The 26,142-nt window shown below is 42.6% G+C and overlaps 2 protein-coding genes across 6 annotated transcripts in view; one reads left to right on the top strand and one right to left on the bottom strand.

Moving 5' to 3' along the window:
- The first annotated feature begins 388 nt into the window (after nt 1-388).
- Nucleotides 389-7,680, top strand: LOC105925385 (retinoschisin). Its single transcript, XM_012861195.3, has 6 exons — nt 389-484; nt 868-893; nt 984-1,191; nt 3,084-3,225; nt 3,306-3,501; nt 7,461-7,680. Exons 1-6 carry the CDS (start codon nt 430-432, stop codon nt 7,611-7,613), a joined length of 780 nt encoding a protein of 259 aa, XP_012716649.2. The 5' UTR covers nt 389-429; the 3' UTR covers nt 7,614-7,680.
- Nucleotides 7,681-10,848: 3,168 nt separating this feature from the next.
- LOC105925384 (cyclin-dependent kinase-like 5) overlaps nt 10,849-26,142 on the bottom strand; it is an 81,657-nt gene continuing 66,363 nt past the window's right edge. For 4 of the 5 annotated variants that reach the window (XM_036141513.1, XM_036141512.1, XM_036141514.1 and 1 more), the window contains exons 10-18: nt 25,234-25,314; nt 24,133-24,299; nt 21,579-22,620; nt 21,119-21,220; nt 20,601-20,706; nt 17,742-17,880; nt 17,393-17,498; nt 13,498-13,659; nt 10,849-11,464 (exon numbers count right to left, since the gene is read on the bottom strand). In XM_036141513.1, coding sequence (XP_035997406.1) covers nt 11,105-11,464; nt 13,498-13,659; nt 17,393-17,498; nt 17,742-17,880; nt 20,601-20,706; nt 21,119-21,220; nt 21,579-22,620; nt 24,133-24,299; nt 25,234-25,314 — 2,265 coding nt within the window. In that variant the 3' untranslated portion in view covers nt 10,849-11,104. The remainder of the gene's footprint in view (nt 11,465-13,497; nt 13,660-17,392; nt 17,499-17,741; nt 17,881-20,600; nt 20,707-21,118; nt 21,221-21,578; nt 22,621-24,132; nt 24,300-25,233; nt 25,315-26,142) is intronic. The other variant, XM_012861193.3, reaches the window with a different exon arrangement.

Raw genomic sequence — 26,142 nt, 5'->3', positions numbered from 1 at the left:
CTTTGAAATGAAATGTATGTCAGGACCATGATGCCTTTCTATCATTTGACCAAACGTAACCATTTTTTTTAGACATCTGTCCTGTCATCTTGTAACATTTTCCATGCAGTTGTGCTTGGATGGCAGCCAGTGATTGACGCATAAAGACTGGAAATTGTTAGTTAATTGTTAGAAACTGAGCGAGTGTTTGACTAAACAACATGTTCTACCGGCCACTGATGACTACTCATCAGGAGGGCCTTTCTCTCCTGAACGTTGACGTGAAGCTGTCCACAGAAGCACAGATGCACTATAATAGAGCTGCCCAAGGGAGGTGTCTAAGTGCCGCTAAAGAGTATTATGAGGCCATCACAGGCCTGTGGATTATAGTAATCCTGTCCACCAGAGTTGGGTATCACACATGTCATTCCTGCACAGCTGAAGAAGAAGATGGAGGTTCCTGTTCCTTGTGCTGCTGTGCTCTTCCTCCTGCTCCTTTCTCAGGGTAAGTCACTGTGTTGACAGGGATGTGATTAGAATGAACTACAAAATAAAACATTGTCCTGATATTTCTTTATATAATTGTTACAAATTGTTACTTATAGTGTAAGACGCAGTGTGAAGGAACTAACCAGGCTTCAACGTGGAAACGCGTGATTACTTTTTGTGACGGAGCCATACAGTTTTGCTTTAGAGTATTACACTCATTCATACACATAGACTGAATAATAACATACATCTGTTTATCTGCAAAAAAAAAAAAAATCTCTAATGGTTAGTCACTTTTATTTTCTGCTGTTGTCAGATTTAGGTTTTTCCGTTGTGTTTTTATGCACTCTATTCTTTTATCTGCTTTTTTTTTTTTTTTTTTTTGAAACATTTGTGCAGCCCTGGTCACGGTTAGATCACAGGAGGTGAGATTGCATTGCACTAAAAGCCTGAAATCCAATTGAAGGTGACTCAAGCGGCGATTTTGGATTGACTCCTCCCTGTGTGCTCCTCAGGAAGAGGAGGCCGTTCAGCAGGAGGAAGAGCTGCAAGAGCTGCAGGAGGAGGAGCAGCAGGTGATCGAGACATGGACACGGAACGTCAAAGCCTGCACCTGTGACTGCGAGTCCGTGAATGCGCCCACACGCGTCCCCGCGGCGATCTCACCTGTGCCACCGACTGAACTTCCACCACCTCAGGCTCACCCACTGAACTGCATGCCAGGTAAGGACCCAGCAGGGCTCACCTCCTCTGACTTTCTGTCTTTCTTTTTCATTCAGGAGGATACTGGGTGTGCTTTATTTACCAAGTAGGTTTGAAGGACATGGACATGTTGTTGAACACTTGATTGAGACCGATGACTGGTAGCTGCTTCCTGTGGATTTGATTTCAGGCATCAGGAGCACACACAGGCTTGCTGATGGTGTGGTAGATAGATCTCACCTCTTAAGGTCCGAAAATGCATTCACAATCTAAGATGTGTCGGCAATGATGAGCAATTACCATCTATCGCAGCCTTAAGATTTTACACCCATTTTCAGATGAAAGTAGCAGCTGAGAGGAGATCACCAGTGACAGTTTGAGATTCGGATATGAACAGCTGCGCTGGACAAACATGGCATGACAAATGCTGTTTGGATAATCCCATTACCTGAGCAGGAATGTGATGAGCAGATTAGCGTGCTCAAAATAAGGCCTGCCCAGTACACAATGCATTATAGTGTGTAAGGGAGCGTCAGATAATGCTCCAATCGTCTTTTCCTGCCTTCTCACGCTATTTCTCCAAGTATCAAAGCTCACCGCAAAGCTGGATGGCTTCAAGAAGTAAATCTGGATACAGGAACTCTGACCTGTCTGCTGTGTTTGTTGGTCCTCGTGATGCTTTTTGTTAACAAACAAACCTCTCAGGCCTCACAGAACAGAACATTTGGATTTAAACTGAGATTAAAATACATGCATGGAGCATTGCTCATTACTTTGGGGACTTTTTAGGCAAACCAGTTGGGATCAGAGTGGCTGAAAGCACATATGTAAATTACACTTTTTAGATTATCTGTTGCACAGAATTTTATAAACCATGTATTATGTCCAATCTACTTCATTATCATGTAATACTTTAGTTGATAAAATAAATTAAATTCAGGTTTGTGGTGATAACATGACAACAGTTATGGGACATGGACACCTTTGCAAGGCATTGTGATTGTTTGGGCATCCTTATTTGTCAGGCCATCTTACACTATCTCTGTAGTTATGCTGTTACAGGCTTTTGATGCTGGAACATATAAAGAGCATTTTCTCTCACTTTTACATTCTCCTACTACTCTCCAATAATGCATCACCTACAGCCTTTGCTGTCATTAAATATTCAGGTCATTAACGTTTCAGCAAAGTGTCTCATTTCTTTCCAGAAATGAGACACTTTGCTGTCTCTCCTTGTTCTACCATGCCTCTCTCCTAAACAAAGAAACGGAAAGAGCTGTCGCTGCCACTAGCTATATGTCCTCTGTTTTCAACTGGGCATTTTTACTAATGGTTCATAACTTATTTATCTTCCAGATAAAGACACTTATAAAGCCACTGGGGCCATTAACTCTTCTTTTCCTTTAACATAGTAAGTAGTCCTGGACCAGTGTCTGTGCTTTTCCTTTTGTTTGCTCTGTCTCCTTAAATCCCCAGTGAGTAGGTTAATGCAGGTTTCATCCTGTTAAACCGGAGCTTTTTCCCCCACTGTCGCCAAATGCATGGTCAATATGAGGAACCACTGCACAACTAAGAACTCCATGCAATCACTGTCACCACATGCTCATTCAGGAGGAGGGATTGCTGCAAAGACAATCACTTGATGCAATCTACTGGATTTCCTTAGATAGAAAACGTTTTACCATTGGGTAAAATAGCCTAAGCTTAACTGCATTGTTTGGTAAATAGGTTCAAACTCTTATGTATATAATTGCCTTTAAATTGATTAAATCGATTACATGTTACTGCATATATGAACTGGATCAGATTGTTTTGTAAATGACCTTGAGACGGCATATGTTGTGTATCTAAATAAATTAACTGAATTGAATTAAAGCCATAAAGCAAAATAAAGAAAATGCTCTCCTTCTCAGAATGCCCATACCATAGAGCCCTGGGCTTCGAATCAGGATCTGTAACCTCAGACCAGATCAACTGCTCCAACCAGGACCAGTACATTGGCTGGTACTCCTCCTGGACCCCCAACAAGGCTCGCCTTAACAACCAAGGATTTGGGTGAGTGGTTCAAGCCTGCTCTTGTTTTCAGTTAAGGTCTATGTCATAGAAACAGTATCTGTTTTTTCTACTTTTGTTAGGTGTGCCTGGCTGTCCAAGTTCAATGACCAGCAACAGTGGATCCAGATCGACTTGAAGGAGGTGGGAGTGGTGTCTGGTATCCTCATCCAAGGCCGCTGTGACGCTGATGAGTGGATCACTAAATACAGCATCCAGTATCGCACCGTGGAATCCCTCAACTGGATCTATTACAAAGACCAAACAGGAAACAACAGGGTGGGTACACTCAGCAGTGGTTTGGTCATGTGAGCGCCACAAAAGAGTATATTAAAAGAGTTACCTTATGTATGGTGCTGTTAGTACCGTGGCTGGGAAAGGTATTGGTTTTGTCATGAAAAACCAGATTGGGTTCATTGTGTTACAACCACAACAAGTTGTAAGAGAAATTTTAATAGTGCTATTAAATTAAGTAAATGTTAATAGTAATATTAATCATTGCAATAGTCTCCATTAATAGTCTCACATGCCATATGTAAAGGTTGTGTTCAATCTGCAAGACCAATAATGACCAGTGGTGGCAATGTGAATCACATACAGGTGCAGTTTTCCTCACTAAACACCCTGTTGAGAACCATGGTTTAAATTAGAGTTTGGCTTTTATTCACAGATTTCTGTTGCCGTTAAATAAATGTCACTGCCCAATCTCTGCTACAAGAAATTTTACAACAATATACAGCTACAAGCAGAATAAATATTAAAATATTAAAATCCCACTAGATCAAACAATAAACTTCTTCAAAAACATTGATCTATTCTGTTAGATCCAAATTTGTTCTCTGTGGTTTTGCCTAATAACACCACGATTAAACCATACCATAAGCACTTCCTTCCCCTCTACCGACTCTGTGTTTTACTGCAATGAAAATTGATTGGATGTTAGTTTTTCTAACACACACAGCAGGGGAGAAGCAGCAAATATGACCCGAATTAATGCTGATATAAGCCCAACAGGATTTCTTTCAGACCATCATGAAGACAGCAGAGACTTGGTTGGAATGTTTTAACACAGTTTGCTGTGTAAATTTCTACAAGTATTTATTAATGTAAACTATTATAAAGAAATTAAGTATATTTAAGTTAATTTTTTACAGGTAGGCCTATACCACATGTAGCAAAAAATACCAAACTTGGACGTAGATAAGAAAGTACCATAACCTAAAGGAGCAATAAGTAAGAAATTTATGGTAAAATTAAACTAAATCATTCTAATTTTTCACCCAGGATAGAAGTAACATTCTCTATAAACAATCGTTCCTCTCCATCAACAATGTCTTAGTCACATTTTTCTCCTTTCACAATTAGAGGTGCCGCCCAGAACGACTTTGGTACAGAGTGTAGCCCGTGTTTACGTCCTGGTTCCCGAGCCAATTATATGAGTTCCCAGGGTTCCCAAAACTGAGCGCAGCATTTGGTATTTTATCTTGGCAAAAGAGCAGCAGCCTGCAAACATGGAAGCCAATCATAGAAGCAGACCAGAAAAAGAACAGAATACAACATTTTATCTATCCTGTGGAAGCAATGCCTAAAGCCGGTGCTGCTGAGGCAGTAGGGGACAGAATGGGGAAAGTGATGTTAGAAGCAACATAGCTAATGTGCTAATGTTCAAAGCAGTACCAAATGTATGCTAACTTATTGAAAGTAAAATGCCAACTTGACAAAGATCCCTTTTTTCCAGACCTCCCTGTTGTCCCTCATCTCTACACTTTCCCATAATTTCTGACTATCTTCCTAAATAGAAACAAACTTGCAGCATGAAGCTGCCCCCACTAGGTTGGGGGTGGTGTCTCCAAATGTGGTCTGCACTCTTAGTTTTCTGCTATAGTAGGCAATTTACATGTAGGCAACAAATTTAGCCTTGATCTGGTTATCTGACTGGAGCACTTCTTCAACTTCTTTGCTGCGCGTCCGACATGTCTCGTGGAGACCTGCTCCACTGAGGATGCAGTGTCTATCACTCTGCACTCAGTCATGTCCCTCCTGGAAAATAAAGACACCTACGCCAGAATCCTGTGCTTCGATTTCAGCTCAGCATTCAATACCGGAGACTAATGGACAAACAGCTTCTGCTTGGCTTGAACACGTCTTTGGGTCCCGGACTGCTTGACTGAAAAAAGATGGATCAGACCCAGTCTGTCCGGTTTGGAAAAAACAAGTCCAACATCATCACGCTGAGTAATGGATCTCCTCAAGGCTGTGTCCTCAGGCCATTGTTGTTTACACAGCAAAGACATTACCGTGGGGGAACCATTATCATTAAGTTCAGGGATGACACCACAGAGGAACGAAGAATCAGCATACATGGAAGAATTTAAACTCCTGGAGGGCTGGTGCAGTGAGAATCGTCTGCTGCTCAGTGTGGACAAAATGAAGAAGGTGATCATTAACTTCCAGAGGGCACGCTCCCCTCTGCATCTGTGGGCGCACAGTGGAGAGAGTGGAATATCTCAAGTTCCTCTGTGTGCAGGTCTCACAGGACCTGAGCTGGAATAAGAACACCTTCGCAATTATCAAACACTCCCAACACAGACTGCACTTCCAGAGGAAGTTAAAGCAAGTGTCTCTCCCCATCAACATCCTCAGGACCTCTTGCAGAGCAGTGGTCGAGAGCGCTCCCACATTCTGTATCTCTATATGGTATCCAGGCTGCAGTGTGTCAGACAAAAAGCCCTGCAGAGGATAGTCAGTGGTGCTGAAAGGCTCATTGGAGTTTCCCTCCCCCACATCAAATAACCTCTCCAGAGCTGCAGCAGGAGGAAGGCCCAAAAACATTGTTAGGAATTCTTCACACCCTCTCTATAAACTTTTTGAACTGCCGCCGTCAGGCAAACCGTACCGGAGCATAAAAACCAGGACCACCAGGCTGCTCAATAGCTTTCTTCCACAGGCTGTTCGAATGTAGATCCTCCTACACACACCGCTGCACCTTAGCATAGTGTTGGACTTGTATTTATTTTATAGTCATTTTATAACACAGGCCGCTGCCATGGTTATGTTATTTGAAATAACAAGACAACATTGGGCGTGCTCTGGTGGCGCAGTGGTTAGTGTGCATGACCCATATATGGAGGCCTTAGTCCTCGACGTGGCCGACCCAGGTTCAACTCTGAGCTGTGGTCCTTTGCCGCATGTCTCTACCCTCTCTCGTACCCCCTTTCCTGTCAGCCCACTATACAGAAAACGAGCCACTAGTGCCGTAAAAACCCTTAAAAAAAGAAATGACAACAAAATGTCTTACGGCTTGGGCTATGTGTGTGTATATGTAGGTGAGTGAGAAAAATTTTGTGCATTTTAGTAGTAAAGTGGGGACTTTAAGGTGAAGTGAGGACCTTTTTCTAGTCCTCACCTTTGCTGGGGGTTTGTGGTTAGGTTTAGGACTAAGGCGTCAATTAGGTTTAAGATAAGAATTCCTTTAATGTCCCGCAATGGGGAAATTCGGGTTAAGGCCAGGATCGGGTATATCACTGTAATGGTTAGGTTTAGGTTTAGGCCATAGGAAGGGTTGAAAATGAATGGAAGTCAAGGCATAGTCCTCAGTAAGTACTTTAAACGAGGACGTGTGGGCTTTCATTTCGCCTGCACTGCTGTACGTACAGAAAATGACTAACGTCTGATTTGACCTCTGCAACTCCTTTAGAGTTGCCTCTTTTTGTCCTCCATTTCAAACCGTTCAGTTTAGATAGCCGTGCCATACTCTTTCCATTTTCAGATAAGACTCAGCAGAGCTCTGTGTGATGTCCAAAGCTTGGGGATGTTGTTTTATACCCTAACTCCACTTTAAACTTCTCTACGGTTTTATCTCTTACCTGTGTGCTGTGTTCCTTGGTCTTTGTGATGTTTATTCACTAACGTTCTCTGAAAAACCTCTGAGCAACTTCTGCATTTGCACATGAACTTACACAGAGGGGGGCTCTATTTACTCTTAACGACTTCTGAAAGCAGTGGATTGTGGGGGATGTTGTTTAGGGAGCAAAAGAGTAAATGGAACCAAGCATTTCCATCCACTTCAGCTAATTTAAGCATGTCTATCAAAGTACACCGAGGCACGTTGTAATCTGACAAAATGTTCAAAAGCTTACAGGACATGAATACTTTTTCAAGGCTCTGTAATATGCTGTGAAAAAAAATTGCGGAACAATGTTAGCAAAATGTGTAATTGTGCTCCTCTTTTCCCGCAGGTCTTCTATGGGAACTCTGATCGCTCCTCCACCGTGCAGAACCTGCTACGCCCCCCCATCGTAGCTCGCTACATCCGCCTGCTGCCTCTGGGCTGGCACACCCGCATCGCCGTCAGGATGGAGCTGCTGATGTGCATGAGCAAGTGCACCTGATGATTCACAGGCCTGCTCATTCGTCCCCCATCCACCCGCTCCCTGCCAACTAGCCAAAAAAAAAAAACAACAAAAAAAACGAGGACATTGTTCCGACACTGAAACATCCAGAATCTTACAGTTGCCCTTGGAACAGCTGTAGGAGAAATTTACTTAGGAGGAGGTTGACAAATCATGAAAATTTCTGTTTAAAAAATGCAATCAGAGCGCATGTCACTTTTCAATAAAATTAAAGCCCACTAACAGTGGATCGACTGTTTAAAAACCCTGATGCGTGTCCAAACTGTGGTTTGCAAAATTAAACACTTTAAAAACATATTATTTGAATCAAATGAGCTTGTTTTATTGGAGATTTACTGTCACAGATGTAAACATGAATATTCTAAAGTTGTTAGAGCATTTGTTGAATCAGGGATTTCTACTCTCCTGAAAATTCCCTGTTGGGGAAAAAAACAAAAAACAAAAGAAAAAGAAAAAAGAAGCAGGTTAACACAGACTATGCTACTAAATCGTTTTCTGTAACAAAAAGCACAAACTTAACACTTGATCTCATTTAAACAGCTGATAAACATTGTTCTGTTATAAATATTACCAAACAAGTAGTCACACATCAGTATTAATATAATACACGGTGCTCTTTCAGCGAAACGGTACATTTGAAAGAGAGGGACGAACCGTGACAAGTACAGTGTGCACAGTTCTTGCAGACGCACAACATGATGCAGTCATGTCCTTGACTCAGCGTGTTAATTATCTCAGTCCTCTCACACACACACACACACACACACACACACACACACACACACACACACACACACACACACACACACACACACCCACACACCCACACACACTGTTTACATGATGAGCAGAAAGTGAGGGAGAATTTACAGTCAGGACAATATTGCTGAGCCCTAAAAGACTCTTCAAAGTGCAACATTTAAAAAAAAAAAAAAAAAAAAAAGGGGTTAATACTTATTACTGCAGCGCTGCTCTCTTGGCACTTCATTTCCAACAACAAAACAATGTTACAGTACACATCGGTTTTACTCAGAAATATCTTAAAAGCTCCTCCCAAGTGGTTCAACCACAGGTGATCCGTCAGAAACGCAGTGGTGTAGCAACTCCCAACCAGGTCAGCGGGTACCTGAAAACACCGCGTTGAAGCTGAGCGGAGAAAGATGCAATTTGATTAAAGATAAAATAAAATAAGCTACAGTAAAAAAAATAAAATAAAAAATGTATGCATGTTTTGCAACTCAAATTGCAACTGAATGGGATTTGGCAAACGAGTGGACACAACATGCGCTCAAGCAAGGTTTCCAGGGTCTTAATTGAGGCGATAAAAAGGGCCCGCAGCATCACTGATCCTCCACCATACTATATGGTGGTAGGAGGCGCTTATCCCAATATTCATCTTTTGGAGATAAAAAAATGTTTACCTCCCGCACCACTGTGAGTGGTGAGAGACTAAGCTTGGGTCCTTGTCCAGCCTAGAGGCAATGAGTTAAAAGAAAAAGGGGAAAAGGACTACATGTCACTCCAGGGTAAAAGAATGGTTACTATTAGAAGAGCCGAGAAACCTTGATAAACTTTAAACAGTGAAGTATAAATGACGGAGAAACTTCAGCTACATTTACTTCACAAAGAGGTGCCAGCAGCAATAATCGGAGTTCTGTTAAAAACAATTCTGTCTACATGTGGATTCTTCTTTCTGCTCTGAATAAAAGAAATCAATGTAAAAGCTGGATTTAAAAAAAATATCATTATGAGAAAAGGGGAATTTATTTTAAGGCTTTTTACACATCTGTCCCAGCGGTGCCAAAAATTCTAAGTATGCTAACTTAATGACCAGTACTCTAAAATAACTTTGAAACGATACATAGCAAAGTAATACGAAAAAAGAGCCAAAAAGATTTGCTAGAAATTCCTAGTACAACGGTTAAAAGAAATTGGAAGTAGCACGCACATTGATCGCTATTTGGAGCAGAACTTACGGGAAGGTGGTAAAATAGATGCAAATGGAGGTAGATGCTCGTTAACGTGAAAGGGTTAAACTTCTCACTCCTTTAGAATGAAAGATTGATGTTGACATGGAAACATAAAATGCTGACATGATCCACATAAAAACCCCCACAACATGACGTGTTCATTTGAGAGCCACTGCACCAGTATGAATGGCTTTTATGATCCTCTAGCTGCTGTAAAAATGCTTTCTTGGTCAGTTAAAAATTGATTTCTCATTTCTATAGCAGCGAAGGGTAACAGACTTTTGAGTGTGTGTACGTTTCTAAAACGGATTTAGGTCGAGCCACTTAGAAGGTTCTTTTGTTCGCCAAAAAAATGTGTAACTGCTGGAGAGGGAGAGGGAGCCACGCCCTTCATCCTCTACCCTTGATGCCAGATGTCCTCTCCCCTTAACTGCATCCCTAATATTTGCTGATTTATATTTAAAACCTTTTATCTGAATGTTTTTTTTTATGAAAATAGCTTTTTTTTTTCTTTCAATAACATCAATCATGATTTGTTCTATGTGAACTGCATAAGACTGATTCTTCATGACTTGAAACAGCAATAAGATGATGCGAGTGCCTCTGTGGCAGAAAACAGTTAATGCAGTGCTTCACGACGACCCACAGAGGGCAGTGTAGGTTAGAGTATAGAGGTCAGTCTATAGTTAGATTATTTCCAAAATGGCCGCAGCTCATAAAGACACAATAACCTCAACATCCTACAAGTGAGCAATCAGATGTAAGCGTCTCAAGCGTCTCAGAGAGACCCTGCCGGGATTTTTAGCAGCACGTTTGTGCATCGGCAACGAGAATGACAGAGCACATCCAGAAGGCCACACACCTGAAAAGGAACTACAGTCCCGGGTGAGATGGACATCAGTCCTGACAGAACCCGTCTCTGCTGTAACAACTGGCTCAACTTGATTTGTGTAGAAGATTAATCTTAAATTTATACTACACAGTAAAATGTACCATATTTCTATATTTAATAAAAGCAAGAATACTTACACCTAAAATCTACACTTTACCTATCTGCATATATATATATACATATAAATATATATATATATATATATATATATATATATATATATATATATATATATATATATATATATATATATATATATACATATATATATACATACATATATATATATATATATATATATATATATATATATATATATATATATATATATATATATATATATATGTAATGCATTTGTAATATATTTACTTTATAATACAAATTAGATTTAGAATTACATAAGTAATAATATAAAGTCTATCAAACATGGATGCTTTATAAAATTACGACATAAAAAGGCTTTTGGCCTGTTTGCAAGCAGTGTTTACAACAGAAGGTTTGGTGTTTGTGTGTGTTGGGCATGTGCACCCATTTACAGGGGAGGTGTAGGAGCGACAGGAGGGAAGCAGGGCGCTGAGGTGAGGTTGAGGGCTGCGGGGCGATGAGGACTACAGAGCTGTCTCTTTCAGGTCGTTGAGGTTTGGCATGCGCGACCGGGACGGGCGTCCGAAGCCGTGCCCGTTCTGGCCCCCCTTGACGCTCATCTGCTCCGGGTAAGGGTTGCCTTCGGGGCGCCCCAGGGCCGACGAGTGCCAGCCCGGCTCCAGCTTGCTCGGCAGCGGGTATCCTCCCTGTCGGCTCTTTAGCTGGGGCGTGCTGACCCCTGAGTGACCTCGGCTCTCAGAGAAGCCGCCCTGAGCGGAGGCCGAGTTAGGCAGCGGCTGGTAGCGCATGTCGGAGGGCGGCGTCTGGTTGGAGGAGGAGGACGAGAGGTGCAGGAGCTTACGCAGCGACTTCAGCGGCTGACTCTGAAAGACACACCATTGAATAAAGAAATTACACAGTGGTGTAGTTTTTTTTTCAGTAAAAAATATTGATGGAAAGTAAAAAAAAATGAGCTGGGTAATGAAGTTTGGAACTAGAGCAAGTTTTTAAAGTTAATGCAAAGTTTTTGAAAAGCAGGTTGAATGAGAAACTGTTTTGTGTATAGTTTCAGTTGATGGCTAACGCATAAAAAACTTACTGATTAGCTGGTTTTACAGAACAATATGGTGAATAATAGTATGATTTCTGATGACATCTATAATAATGTCTGCAAGTGATTTTTGTTTTGTCTTGTGGACCCCAGGAAGACCAGCTCGTTCCACTTTTGCTGACAGCTAATGGGGATCTTTTTAACAATAAACAATAAGAAGCTTTTAAAAAATGTTCACGCAGACCCTCAGGGAGGTAAACCTTACGTGCTGAGCTGCAGTTTGACTCCCAAACCTAGCAAACCATAACTGATAAGCCAAATTTATCCATCAAACTGACTTCTGCACACTGAAGGGCGCACTCTGCTCTTCTCCCCTTAAGTAGTTACCTGATTTCCCAGCACAGAGTCAAGCTGGTGGGCTAGGGTTTAAACTATGTGACTTTTCAGCAGAAGGAACGGATGATGCAGCAGTTCTGCAGGGAACATGTTTGCGGTTCCAATTCATCTTAATGAAGCGGATCAATCAGACCATAAGGTTTTATAGCAACACGATGGGATAGCTGAAGATTTTTGAGACTGAAATCTGGCTGTTCCAGTGTAGGCACAGGTTGCTGTGACATCTTTACTGTATGATAACCTTGAGTACCACGATTTCATCCCATCACGTTATTAGCACAAACATGTAAAACAACGATGCATAACATGATCCAATCACTTTTATTTAAGTTAAAAAAGCAACAACTATTACATTGCTGTTGCTAAAATAACACATTGGTTACTAGTTTTAATAATGTCATCAATGGCATTTTATTATTTTGATTTTCAGACAGAGGAAGGCACAGGGAGATTGAGAAAACACAGAGGAGTGTTGAAAGTCACTGTTTAAAATCCGTCGCCTGTTTCATGTACTCATGACAATGATTAACCAAAAAAAAAGAAATGTTTTTTTGTCTAATGGTATAGGCACATCAAGTATTACGTTCTACCTCAGTCACAACTGGAGGGATAGATTTAAAGGCAGTGTCATATAAAACAATAGGTTTGTTTTAAATTACCGTAAACCAAAGCTTTGACCGATGTATCGGCCGTCTCTCCACTGGCAGATTGTTCTATCTCGATTGTAATTTCAAATCACATAAATAAAACAGCCAACAAATTTATAAGTAACCATTTTTGGTGCTTGGCTCTGTATGCCATCCAATATTTCTAATGTGTTCCTTTGAATTGTCTCGTTACTGAAACGTGCTATATAAATAAACTTGCCTTTTACATATTGCTTTTATATATATATATTTTTTTTTTTTACACAGTGGTGGGATATTGAAGCAAACTATGAATGGAGTAATCAAACTCTAAATGTTGTTTTTAATGTGTTTCACGTAAATGTGCTTTTCTTTAGTAATGTTAAGAGTCCAGTGAGCTAATATTAGCCGGTTAGTTAGCCGATCGTGAAGCAACTCTGCTCTGTAAAAACTCCTCTCACCCCACAGGTTCTTCTGGCCTTTTATTAAAAGGGGTTTAAACCGTAGCAACAGTATGACTGAAAACTTCAGGTATTTTTAAACTGCCCTGAGACAGTTAACCGGACCACACATGAGGGGGAATTTGATTTAAAAAAAATGCAAATAAAGACGACAAACCAAAAAGAACTGCCATCAGTTGCTTTATGCCATATGCGACGTCCCTAGAGACACGTGCATGTTGACTTTGATTAGAAATAACAAACTCTACCAAAAGGGAGTTTGATTAATTTCATCATAAAGGTGTAACTTGTAGCTTTGACATTTAAAAAAATTAATAAAAAGATTTTTTTTAAAGCTGTGCATCTCAATGTATAAAATGTTTTCCTTTGTGAGTGAGACTCACTGGTGAGTGTGAATCGGACAGCTTCTCCCGTGGCCAGTCCTTGTCCCGGTCTCGCTCCTGGTTCCGCTCTCTGCTCTTGTCCCGGCTCCTGTGGCGGCTGCTCTGATGACCAGAGGACCTGGAGGCCTTCTGGATGACCGAGTCAATCCCTTCACTGGGAGCCTGTCGTTAGGAGTACAAAGGTGCAATTCAAAACATCAAAATCAACTAAGATGCAGCCTGGTTCACACTGTATATTCACTTTTACTGTACAGATGTAATTAGCATCATTAGTGAAAAGATTTATTGAACTTATCTTTGTATTTGTTGTCTTTAATTGTAGGAATGAAAAAATAATAAGATGCACCTAAAGTATTTGATTATCTGAAAAGAAGACAGGCACTTTTCTTGTTTTTTTCCCCCCCATCAGATAAATCATTTACTTACACAGTATAAATTAGCTGAGCTTAATATTTCCAACCTATATATTCTTTTCCACCAGTTCTAACTGCCTGATTCCCTGAGGCCAGATTGCGTTTATTTGTGCTCCGTCATCAGCAGTATCTCCCCCCCACTCACACCCACCCACTGTCAGCATCTGAACAAACTGCTGATTATAAATAGAAATGTGAATGGAGTCTCTAACACTCGTTCCATGCTACGCCATTAGTGCTGCAGAGGTGGTAGACAGTTTAATGTGTCAAAATATGGTGGCTTAGGAACTATTCCTGCAACTCCTCCCCCACCCCAGTCCCTTTCTGATCTTTGCTCTGTTATCAAGTCAGTGGTTTTCAGAGCTTGATCTCACGCTTTAGCTTAATGCGGATAAGCAGCAAGTCACCTGTGCTCAACCAAAGCCTAAGCACTCTTGAATCTGTTGTGGATGAGCCAAATACAAAAGGGGCCTGCCTGATCCATTAACTTAAGTGGAACCTTTTTTTTGTGCCATCACCCTTTTTTTATAAAACTATTCTACAAAGATTTAAAAAAGGCAGCATTTAAACTGAGTTTTTTCTTCGGTGGGGAGATGCTAAAGGTGCCATGACAACAAATTAAATGTGAGGTTTTGGGGGTATAATGTGGTCTGTTGTGCACCGATGAGGCCGTGCTAATGTCAGAGCTAAAAAGCAAAGGACCTGCTCACGATCAATCAGCTTTGTTGCTTTGATCCAAAACGGTCCGATCAGAAAACAGGTCCTCCTTCTACGTATTCATATCCTCCAATCAGAACACCCCATCATGTAAACAGCCTGTGTTTGTTGCGGGTATGTTGGCAGCGAGTTCTCCGCTGAGGCACCGGGATGAAGAACTGGATCCCAGCTGCATATTCCGGTGTCGTGGGTCGGCGGGGAGCTCGCTTCAGTACCGTGGTGGTACTGGCTCCCAGCTGCAAACTCCCCCAGCGAACTAGTGGCTTTATATTTCAGCCCCTCTGTGTTCAATCAACAACCTGCAGCACAAACACTTCAACCAGCCATAAAACCACAATGTTGCGGCAAGACGGAAGGTGTGGATGGAGGGGGAAAGTGATGGTGGTGGTGGGGGGGTCGTTGAACAGTTTTCCAAATATGGTTGTAGCCATAGGGCTGGTTTTGTTTCTGATGAACCATTTCTGTGTTGATTTGGCCACATGGTTTGGATCATTATGCCACTGAAAGACCCTGTGAAGACATAACCTGACCCTAGCCAGATGAATTTCGCTCCGCCTAGCTCCACCCATCTGGAACAGATCCATAGGAATGGCGTTTCAGAAGGCTGGGCCTTATCAAAAATCCTTGCATATGATTGGATAAGCCACTTGTCTGTCATCTTTATAGACGTGCTATTTCAACCACTCACACCGAAGCTAACCCGTGACGCTGATGAGAGCGACGGAGGAAAAAACAAAACTTGCCAAATCCGGTCGGGAGAAGGGCGAAAACATGGTTTCCACCAACAAAAGCCTTCAGAGGCGTTCTCTGATGTTCTTTTAATGAAACAATATTAGGTAGATTGGACAACACGGAAGAAATAGCAGCATCAATGTTAACGCTTGCTTCCTCGACGAGAGCCGCCATTGCTGTCTGTCTCACGTTACGGTCGCTTCTCCATTACGTCACATCTATGAAACTCCAGCCCTGCGTCCTGATTGGCTGGACAATAAAATTGGTTGAAGAAATCCCTCTATTGGAGATGTCCCAGATGGATGTGAGTGAAGCTAGGCGGAACGAAATTCATCTGGCTCGTCAGGTTAGTGAAGACAAGGACTGGTCCCATTTCTGCTACTTTTAGCTAAGCTGACAGCTTTTACTACACTCTCTTAGACTGCCATGATGCACTGCTTTATGCAGTACACCGTTTACTCACAGGATGATAAGAAAAGACAGAATAAAATAATTTTTCACCAGATTATTATATACAGTTTTTTTACCCTTGTTCTCCTTGAGCAATACATTCTCTACAACGCATTATAAGCCAATCTCTTCTTACTGTATTTCTTAAAAAACAAAACTTTGTTATTGTTTTTATACTTTCTACCCATGATCTGACCTGTCATCTTCTTTATGTGCTGTGTGTCTTGTGCCACTCTCTGACTACGACTATAATTATTCTCCCTAAAATGACCACACAGACCCCTGGCGGACCCTACTGGGTGGGTTCAAATGACAAATTTACTTTTACACTGGCTTTGTGCTTAATTGAACAGTTAAACGGACTAGGAAGTATGAATTGGGTCTAAAAATTTTCCCAGGGCTTTTGGGGTAGAAAGAGCTGCACAGCATCACAGAGTCCCCACCATGCTACATAGTGGAAGCGAAATGTTTCATTCTTTGTTTCAGGCCAAAGACGACATTGTGATTGACATCAAAGTATGGCGTGTTTATTGTTGAAAACCTTGATTTTAGTTTATTCTGCCCAAAGCAATCAGTTCCAGTTAAAGTCCCAGTAGTGTTTAACAAAGTCCACATGTTTATGTTTGTGATGGTAGAACACCTACAATACCTTATGACGATTGAGTCTAATGGTTCTTATGGAAACTTGGTTGCCCCAAAATCACCCTTTTTGCTGCAGTCCCCCTGACAGCAAGCTTAGGAGACTGTTTTTAACCTCCTTCAGAACATCCTCACTGTGCGTGGCAGCAACATAAACCTGGTTGGATATGGGTACATTTGTTGTAGCTGATTCCTGACTTTTGAAGTTCAACACATTTACGTCATACGTTCTCTTGATTTTCCTATCTTGAAGAGTGGATAAGGAAAAATGGCCTTTGTGTCAGGTCACGTCTTTAGCCAAGGGAAACAGGAAGTCATAGATTACTGAGTAAACAGTTCCCCGACATCATGATAAAAGTAAACTAAGTTTAGTTTCAACTAAGTGAAACGAAACAGTAGGAAAATTAGGAAAATACTTTTCTTGATGGCAGGAAACCTTCCATCAGGGACTTTTATCCGTGCTATAGGGGCACTCCAAAACATCCATCCATCCATTGTCTATACCCGCTTAGATGTGCAGGGTCACTGCAGCTAATCTCCAGAAATGATTGGAAGAGGGACATCTAAAACCCTGGATGCTTATACTCAGACCTAAAGGCCATTTAGGGGAAACAGTCATGCTTTTGGAGTGTGGGAGGCGGCTGCAGTAGCCAGAGAGAATCGGGTGCACAGAACATGCAAACCCCACGCAGAAAGACCCCAGGCCAGGATTTAAACCCAGGACCTTCTTGCTGCAAGTCAACAGTGCTACCAACTGTGTAGCCCACATGTAACCATCATGCATAGAAAACCTATATCTTGTATTTTTGGGAAAATGCTACAGGAGCAAACAAACCTTTGGAAAGCAGGGGAGGAGGTCCAGAATGTGGACAAACAACTAATAAGCAAGCTTTTATTGCCACATAAAAAAAATGCTTTTTTTATTTGATCTGGAGGTTACTTACCATTTGAGTTTTCTTCTTTTTCTTTTTTATTGCTCTAAAAAAGCCCTGCTTCTCCTTTTCTTTGGATGGCTCAGATGCATTCAGGACCACAGTATCTGGGCCAGTCCTGAAAATAAAACAAAGAGCACAGAGGATAAAGTCCCAGCTGAGACGTTTTGAAATAAAAAAAAAAAATGATCCGACAACTTGTGCTAAACCTGCCATGTCATTTGGAGAGGATACAGCTGGACGTGACAGCAGTGTTCTTACAAGGGAAATAGTAAATGAATTTGCGTTGCTGTCAAACTATCAAGGTTAGGCAAAAAATAAAGACAATATTATAGGTTCTAGCCACACAACATGCAGTTACCAGGGGTCAAACGCAGGTTGACGCTTGGAGTGATTTGTCAGATTGCTGCCGTCCCCAGACATGCCAGAGTCCCGGCCCTGGCCCCTGCTGTCGTGGAAAGAGTTGTCTGGCCGGGGAGATGGCACTGTTTGGCAAACAACAGGTAGCAGAAAAAACAGATAATAATAAAACAAACTATTCAATGGAGGTAATAAAGATTTATGTACATTGGTGCAGTTGTTTTACGATGCTAGAAATTCACTTTGGCCTCTTGCCCCTTTCAGCCTCCAGATGCTGCTAATCTCGCTGGATGAAAACGCCAAGAGAGTTATCTACTGCAGTTAAAAATAATAACAGCTATCAATATTTTCACTGAGCTATTTCACCTTTAGAATGAACGTTTGTCCTGTGTTCTAACCTAAAAGATGCAGTTTTGAACTAAATGGCTTAGAAATCTACTTTGTTCCATATTTAATGCATTTGTTTAAATCTATGTCTAAATAACGAATAAATCTCAAATCAGAAAAGGTTCTTAAGCTCCCCCTGATCTGTCAATAATGTTTATTTCTGTATCGATGCAAACTGTGAATCAATCACCCGGCGATACGTCCCACCAATCAGAAACATTGTCGTTCAGTGTTGCTAGCATATGCGTTATAACAGTACAAGCAAAGAAAAGGTAGACTGGTAAGAAAAAAAAAGGAAGGAAATCTAAAAGTTGTTTCCTAACTTGGAGTTTGTAGGGGGGAATAACTCCAAAGTGTCCTGGTCAGTGTGAAATGCCATTTATATTTTTAATAAAATCCTTAGGGGGAAAAAAGAGGCTAGCTGACTCATTATCAGTCAAATCTGAGGCAAGCGATCTGATTAGTACAGAGGATACTGTTGCTTTTTAACAGTATTTTTTACCACAACAATTTAGACAAAGGTCCTTTGAGAAACGTGTATTCATTAATTAGACCCACATATTTTTTTTAAATGTAATTTCGCTAACTTCCAAGTTATGTGACTTTCGTTGTAATAGCTAATTTTCAACACGTTAACAAACTATGGCAATAAATACCAATGACCAGCTGCTCATTTTTGCCATCAGTAACTATTTTACTATGTGAAAGACTATGAGAAATCGAAAATGTTTCTTTAAATGCTTAATTTTCATTATTGATGTTTATTGCTCACAAAGCCTATTTAGGAGACGTCTGAAGGTAAGTGATTAAGCTAGATTTGAACGGGAGGTATTGAAGCAAAGGGTCATGGAGAAGTACCCTTCACTTTTTAGACGGGTGCAGTGAAATAGCTTTGAAAAGGATGTATCCCTCTTCTGCTTGCTTTATGCACTGCTGTGTTGTTCTATACCTCCTTTAAAAAGTGGAAACCCTTCAGTTCAGAATAACTGTAGAGCAACCTCAAAACTTTCATTTTTAGCAAAGGTTTTACACAAATTGCTGAATGACCAACTGCAGAATTATTTGCCTTAAACACTGTCGATCGTGGTATTTTGTATCAGCAACTATGTGACATTGGCTTGCCTGACCTGCTCTGGGTTGGGTTAATAATTAGCTGTCAAACTGAAAACAAACAGCGTGTTTATGTCAATGGATCCTCTTCAGGCCTTTTGTACATTATTAATGGTGCACCTCAAGGGTCAGTGTTGGGACCTTCATCGTTACTATTCATATAAATGATGCAGGTCAACACACACAGGCTTCTGACCGTTGACAGTTGTTGCTCTTGCTTTTGAGAAGCTAGTCGGCATTTGATATCATCCAGTCACAACTAAAACGGCTCAGACCGGTACTGAAAGCAAATAAAACCAAGGTGATGTTGTTTTCCAGCAAAACGACAATGCCTTCTATTTCATCTTCAATTTGTGTCTTCAGAGGGTTCCTCTATTGAGCCTGTGTCCTTTTACAAATATGTTGGTATGATAATTGATGAAGTTTTAAAGCTCCCATTGATAATCTTTTGAAAACGTTGAGGCTAAAACTGGCTTCTTTTTCAGGAACCAGTCATATTTTTCTTTAAATGCCAGGAAACGTCTTGCTGGCACCGCCTTTGTTGCCTCTTTTGGAGTATTGTGACATTTTATGCATGAATTCATCACACAATTCTCTCCATTTGTTAGATTCAGCTTATCATAGAGCTCTAAGATTCATAACTGCATGCAACACTTTGTTTTCTTTGCTTAGCTGCTCATAACTGTCTCTGAGCAGTATTTCATTGGTACCATTGCATCTATAAATCCATTCCTGGTTTATTACCTCTGTATTTTACTTATCACCTGAACACAGCGGTTACAGTCTACAAGCCCAGCATGTCATAACTCTCTGTGTTCCCTCGGTCCATAGAGAGTTAGTAAAAAATGCCTTCTCTTTCTCTACACCTTCAATCTGGAAACATCTTCATCAGGAACTGAAACTGTCGCATCAAGTTTCTCTGAGTGATTTTATCACTTGTTAAACAAAATCTTGCATCAGTGTCAGAACGTTCTTGCTCTTGATCTTAAATTTGAATTTTTGTCACAGTATATTTTAGGAAGTCTTGTGGTGTTCTGTACAAGTTTTTAAAAATGTGCTAACAGGTCCCTCTTGTAAATGAGAACTTATGAGTAAAGGTTTGATAATAATACAATACTGCATACATAATTACACACGTCTGTGGCTATAACGCAAACAAATGTGAAAAAAACACTTTGTATATGTATATTAATTTTGTTCTGTCTTATAACACAAATCCTAATAACAAAAAAGAGGTCAGGCAAGAGATGAAAATGTATTAAATTGCATAAATTTCCCAAAGTGGTCCTGAGTATCCTGATCTAAACTGCCGTTTCGGCCTCCATGGTGCAGCGGTGGAAATCCACAGCCTGTCTAAACACACCTCTGTAAAAGCTGCCCACCCTCCTCGGCATGGATTCGCTGTAGATGTTGCGGTTCTCCTTGGAGGAGCCTCCGTCTTCTGCTTGCTGGTCATGATATAGGCCGACCTGAGTGACACCAGAGAGACTAATCACATAACGCCTTATGCTCGTAACGCTGAGCATGCTTCTCATCAGAAATGGTGCCTCGAGTTACCCGAAAGAGTGGAAAAGTGTGTGTGTGTGTGTGGGGGGGGGGGGGGGGGAGTTTTTACTTACAGTCACTGGTAATAAAAAAACAGCTGCAGTGAAAAAAACTTGACTGTGCAATCATAAGGAGTCACATTAGATGGAAGCAAAGCACGCAGAGAATAGAAAGAGGCATCTGATGCAGAGAGAGAGAGATGGAGAGAGAGAGAGAGAGAGAGAGATGGAGAGCGAGAGACAGAGAGCAGTTCATGACAGCAGCATCCACCCACATCCGCTCTCTTGGAAGGCTGGATGTGGGTGGGGAATGGTGGGTGCAAGCCGAATGTCGGACCTCGCTTTTTTGCCGCTGTGTGTGAAAGGATGCAGTGTTGTCCCTTGTCGAGTCCCTTATTGGGGGTCTGCTGTGGGTGACTTCGGTGGGTGCCTGCTCGCTCTGTCGATGGAAACATGATGAAGCATGAAGAGCGCTCAGCATCACAGCACAAACGTACAAATACACACAAGCGCAAGCCGTTTATGCTATCTGTGTACAGAAATGCACAGATAGCATGGCTAATCCTAAGAAGAAAGCCAACATGCGATGTTTTTAGATCTATTTATGTCTGCCCAATTAAGTGGGTCACCAGATCCAGCTTCACCTCTAAGGACCGAGATATTTTAAGATGCCGCAGGAATAAATCCTGGGGTAGAGTTATCCAACGCAATCTGGTGTGGGCATCTGATATGACAAGATTCTGTGGGCGTAGGCTTTCCTTAGTGTGAGAGAGGTTTGGTGTGGGCTGATCACTGACCCGGCTCATATCATCTTCCCTGGAGGAGCTCCCGGAGTGGCGCGGCAGAGTGCGGTGCTGAAGCTGAGGAGACAGGAGCTGGAGGCTGCTGGCTCTGGTGGGGATTCCCTGGCCGACCAGCAGGCCCTCGTCTCCACCGTGCGTCCTCTGGTGGTCCCTGCGCACGTACATGGAGTGGCGATGAGGCCGCTGCTGGGAGGAGAAAGGACTGGTGTATCCCTGACCGTAAGACAGAGGGTCGTGCGGAGCGGAGAGAGAGTGAGCGTGGCTCCTGTCCATGCTGCCGTCTCCTGGACCCAGGGAATCTGGTGACTTGGCCTCCTCGGAGGCCTTGTGCCGGGTGGAGGAGCGCCTGTACGAGGAGTCCAGAGTGTTGCTCTCCCTCTCTGAGCGCATCCCTCCTCGGCCCGCCGTGCCAGGGCCCAGCCTCTCCACCCTGCGGGACGCCGGGCTGCTCGGCGCCGTCAGGTCGAGGCAGCTGGAAGGAAAGTAGCGCGACGTTGGCTCATCCGCGTAGAGATGCACATCGTTTAGGTTTCCCACCGACTTGGCGTCGCTGAGCGTGCCGTAACTCTTGGACAAGTTCAGGTAGCCGAACTTGGCGGAGGGCGTGGAGCCGTGGGACTCCATGTAGGCGTGTCGACTGTGTTTTTCCCCCGACTGCAGCGTGTTGGTCTTCCCCTCCACAAAGGAGTGGCGGTTCTGCTGAGAGCGGAAGTTGGATTTGAGGTACTTGGCTCCGGGTCCGTCCAGTACCTTGGCCCCCAAGCTCATCTCAAATTCGCCTTTGCTCTTGGCTTCACTGGGGCTGAGCAGATGAGGCAGGTTGCTACCGGCCAGGTCCATGCTGTAGGCGGTGGAGTGGTTAAAGATCTGCGGCTGGTAGTTCTTCGGATGCAGAGTTGGGCTGAGGGTGATGGCCGCAGACATCGTGCCGTTGAGGAAGCCGTCGTTGCCCGGGAGGACATCTTCCTGTCGGGGTAAGCTTGAGCACTCTCTGCTGCTGGATCGGTGGCTTCCTGAGCTCTTCCCCCCATGGCTCCTGGATGGAAACGCAGAGAAAGGGCAACGTAAGCATCTAAACGTCCCGTCTGAAGGAACAAGTTGAACACAGGTTGTAAGATTTGCTTCCTTGGTTTTGCAATCCCAAAAGAAAAAAGTTAATATTGTGAAAAGTCCGAATCCATTCGTGCCACACCTCTAAATAAAATCCAATCCAATCAATTACCTTCAAAAGTCCCACAATTTGTCATGAGAGCCTCCCTGTGTATAATTTAATCTCAGTGTGAATCAAGCTGTTCTGTGAAGACCTCAGAGATTTGTTAGAGAACATGAGTAAACAAGCAACATCATGAAGGCCGAGGAACAAAGCAGACAGGCCGGGGAGAAAGGTGTAGGGAAGCTGGATTAGGTTGTAAAACATCTCAAGCTTTGAACATCTCACCAAGCACTGTTCGGTGAGAAATAAAAAATCTACCAAACACATGACTGTCCACCTGAACTGACAGACTGGGAAGGGGGAGCATTAAGCAGCCAAGTACTAAAAAAAATCTATGATAACTCTGGAGGAGCTGCAGAGATCCAAAGCTAAGGAGGGAGAATATGTTGACAGGACAACTATTAGCTGTGTAGTCAAAGAACCCAGCCTTTATGGAAGAGTGGCAGGAAGCAAGAAGAAGTCCAGCATGTCCATGCGTAGGAGCAGGTCCAGTAAAAGTCCGGAACAGATAATATTTGGCAAGACTTGAAAATTGCTGCTCAAAAAAAGGCTTGCCATCCAATCTGACTGATCTTTTTAGATACATTCTCAATCTCTAGATGTGTGAAACCGGCAGAGACATAAGCCAAATGAATGGCAGCTGTGAATGCAAAGGTAGTTCTACAAAGTATTGATAAGGCAGGTCTGATTATAAATGCATGCCAGAGTTGACAAAATGGTTTTAGAAATCTCACAAACCTCTGACGCCGTCACAAAACCGGGATTCTCATAGGAAATTACACAGGAAGACTCAATTTACTGTTTAGGCTTTGATTTATTTATTATGATGCGACAAAATGTGAAAAAGTTCAAGTGGTGGGAATAGTTTTGCAAGACCCAGTAATACATTTTCTACACGGTAAAAACATTTCAGTTTGGCCCATAGATGTGTTGTAAAAAACTAAACCAGGGGTCTTCAACCCTGGTCCTCAGGACCCCCAGGCCTCCATGTTTTAGGTGCTGCCGTGCCTCCACACGCCGGACTTACATTAATGGGTGATTACCAGGCCTCCGCAGCTCTTGATGGCTGCTGAGGAGGTCATGCAATCCTTTGATTCAGGTGTGGTGGAGCAGATGCATCTAAAACATGTAGGACCAGGGTTGAAGAGCCCTTTCTAGAGCTAAAATTCTTGACGACAGTCAGCCAAAACGCAGCGTGACCTCTGCAACGCTGTTGCAGATAAAGCTGTTGTTAGCTGATCACAACGCCTTCTAGCTGCAATGACATTAATTAATGTAACTGAACACTAGGGAGGCGAGGACACGTCTGAACCAACTATAGCGCTCCCTGCTGACCTGCTGGGGGTGGTGTTGTCTCCGTGGTGAGGCTTTCTCTTGGCCGAGCGTACGGGCGTGGGCGTGGGCGGGCCGGGCCGCTCCACCAGCCGCAGGGTCTGGAAGGCGTGATGGTTCAGGCACTGCTCTGTGAGGAAGCGCTCTGTCGGGTTGAGCAGGAGCAGGTTCTGAACGCACAGAGGGAGCCGGTGAGTCCTTCAAACAACCTGCACATCAAGACCTCACAAACAAAGCTGCAACATCCAGTCAGGCTCTTATGAGTCATCTTCATTATCGCGAAAGTCAGGCTGCTGCCGCTGCGTCTAACTGTGTCTTACCGTCACCGAACAGGACAAACGTTGACGTAAAACGTGATTTATGTGATTCGTACATTTTCTTTTTTTAAATTTCAACTATTATGTTTAACAACCGATCTCCGCAGCCTTTAATAAAAACTGGATCCTGTATCGCTTCCTCAAAACAAGACCAGCAACGCGTGGACGGTTTCTGACCTCGGCCTGGTTTTTACATAACTAAAACTGGCTGTGGCGGCTGCTTTTCTCACTTCTTCCAAAGTCCGACCAGAGAGCACAACTCTTCGCGAGCCGTACAGCTTAGGCTGCAAGGAAGCAGTGAAGTAGATGGTTTGTCAATTAAGTGTTTGATCGCCTCTCCAAAGGCTGTTTTTTAATGAGGGTGAGATGTGTGTCCTCTGTAAAAGTCGGTGACATCGTGTTAGCCGTGAGTCATTATCTGCTGGGGAGGAAAAAAAGCGCAAGTGAAAAAGCACAGCCCACATTCTTGACATGGAGCTCCTGTTTACAGTGCAGACGCAGCAATAACAGCGGGGCTAGAACCGGGATATGAGCTGAGAGGTGCCGGAGCGGTGAGGAGGCATCGCGCAGTCACGACGTAAACGCCAGCTAAAAGATCTGCTCATTAGAAGCCGTATTAATGACGTTTTGGATGTGTTTTTTTTTTTTTTTTTATCTTATGCTTGGTGATATTTTTTGCATGGAGGAATGGACTGAAACTGGCAAAGAGGTGAACACAAGAAGCTAAAAATAAACCTGACAGCTCAGCATGGGCAGAATTGATCTTTGCCAGCCCTTTGATTCTTACCTTCAGCACATCGAGCAGGCCTCCGCCGATGATCCCCAGGTACCTTCGCTCCAGAGTTTGAGGGTGGTTTACAGCAGGAAACTAAGATATTAGCAGAAAATCAGATTTTAAGAATGTTATTTGTAACCACTGACTAGTCCCAATATTTTCTTTAAAGACACCCAACCTAATCGGTAATTGACAAACAAAACACCACCACGGACCAATGACAGACATAAGATGGACCAGTTTACAAACAAAGTTACATTTCTCTAATTTCTGGACATTTACGAAAGTGTAGGCTTATGCAGCATAAAAATTTTATATTTGTTGTGTTAATAGACACAAACACTGACCCTGAAAACACAAACCTACCCAGATAGCCCACTCTGACTAAGACAAAGGAGAAGGCCTTCATTGTGACGTTGGAGCTGAACAAATCCTTTATTCCATAGACTGATATCGTCCAAATTCACTGACTATGAAGCTGTTATTTAGATGTAATTTAGATGTTTGTCACTATGTGTCAAATCATGCTCTTTAAAGTTATGAGCTTTTCCTGCTAGCTTAAACCCCTGCAAACTAAAGGCAGCACCATTCTGTGCTAATCTTAATGCATGCGTGCGAGACCTTGAAGGAGTAAACTGGGTCCAGCGGGCGTTATTTATGGAACCCTGTCCTCTGACAACGTAAAGAAGCGGTTTGGAAAGATTGGACAATCAGAGAGAGCCGGGAGCTGAAGGAGATCAGAGAAGAACCTAAGCTGGTTCCGTGAAAGTAAACAGCGCCCAACTGGAGGTTTTCCTGAACCCGTTCTGTCCAAGAGTGTTTCCTGGTATATGAGGACCTGGAGACATGTCCAAAGCCTTCCTCTGTTTGAATCCTCTTCCATCCTTTCCAAACTTCCCCCCCAAATTTAAACCAGGTATT

Source organism: Fundulus heteroclitus, chromosome 9, assembly GCF_011125445.2.
Source record: "Fundulus heteroclitus isolate FHET01 chromosome 9, MU-UCD_Fhet_4.1, whole genome shotgun sequence".
NCBI lineage: Eukaryota > Metazoa > Chordata > Actinopteri > Cyprinodontiformes > Fundulidae > Fundulus > Fundulus heteroclitus.
The sequence above is the reverse complement of the archived record's forward strand: the minus strand, read 5'-3'. Positions and strand labels throughout refer to the sequence as shown.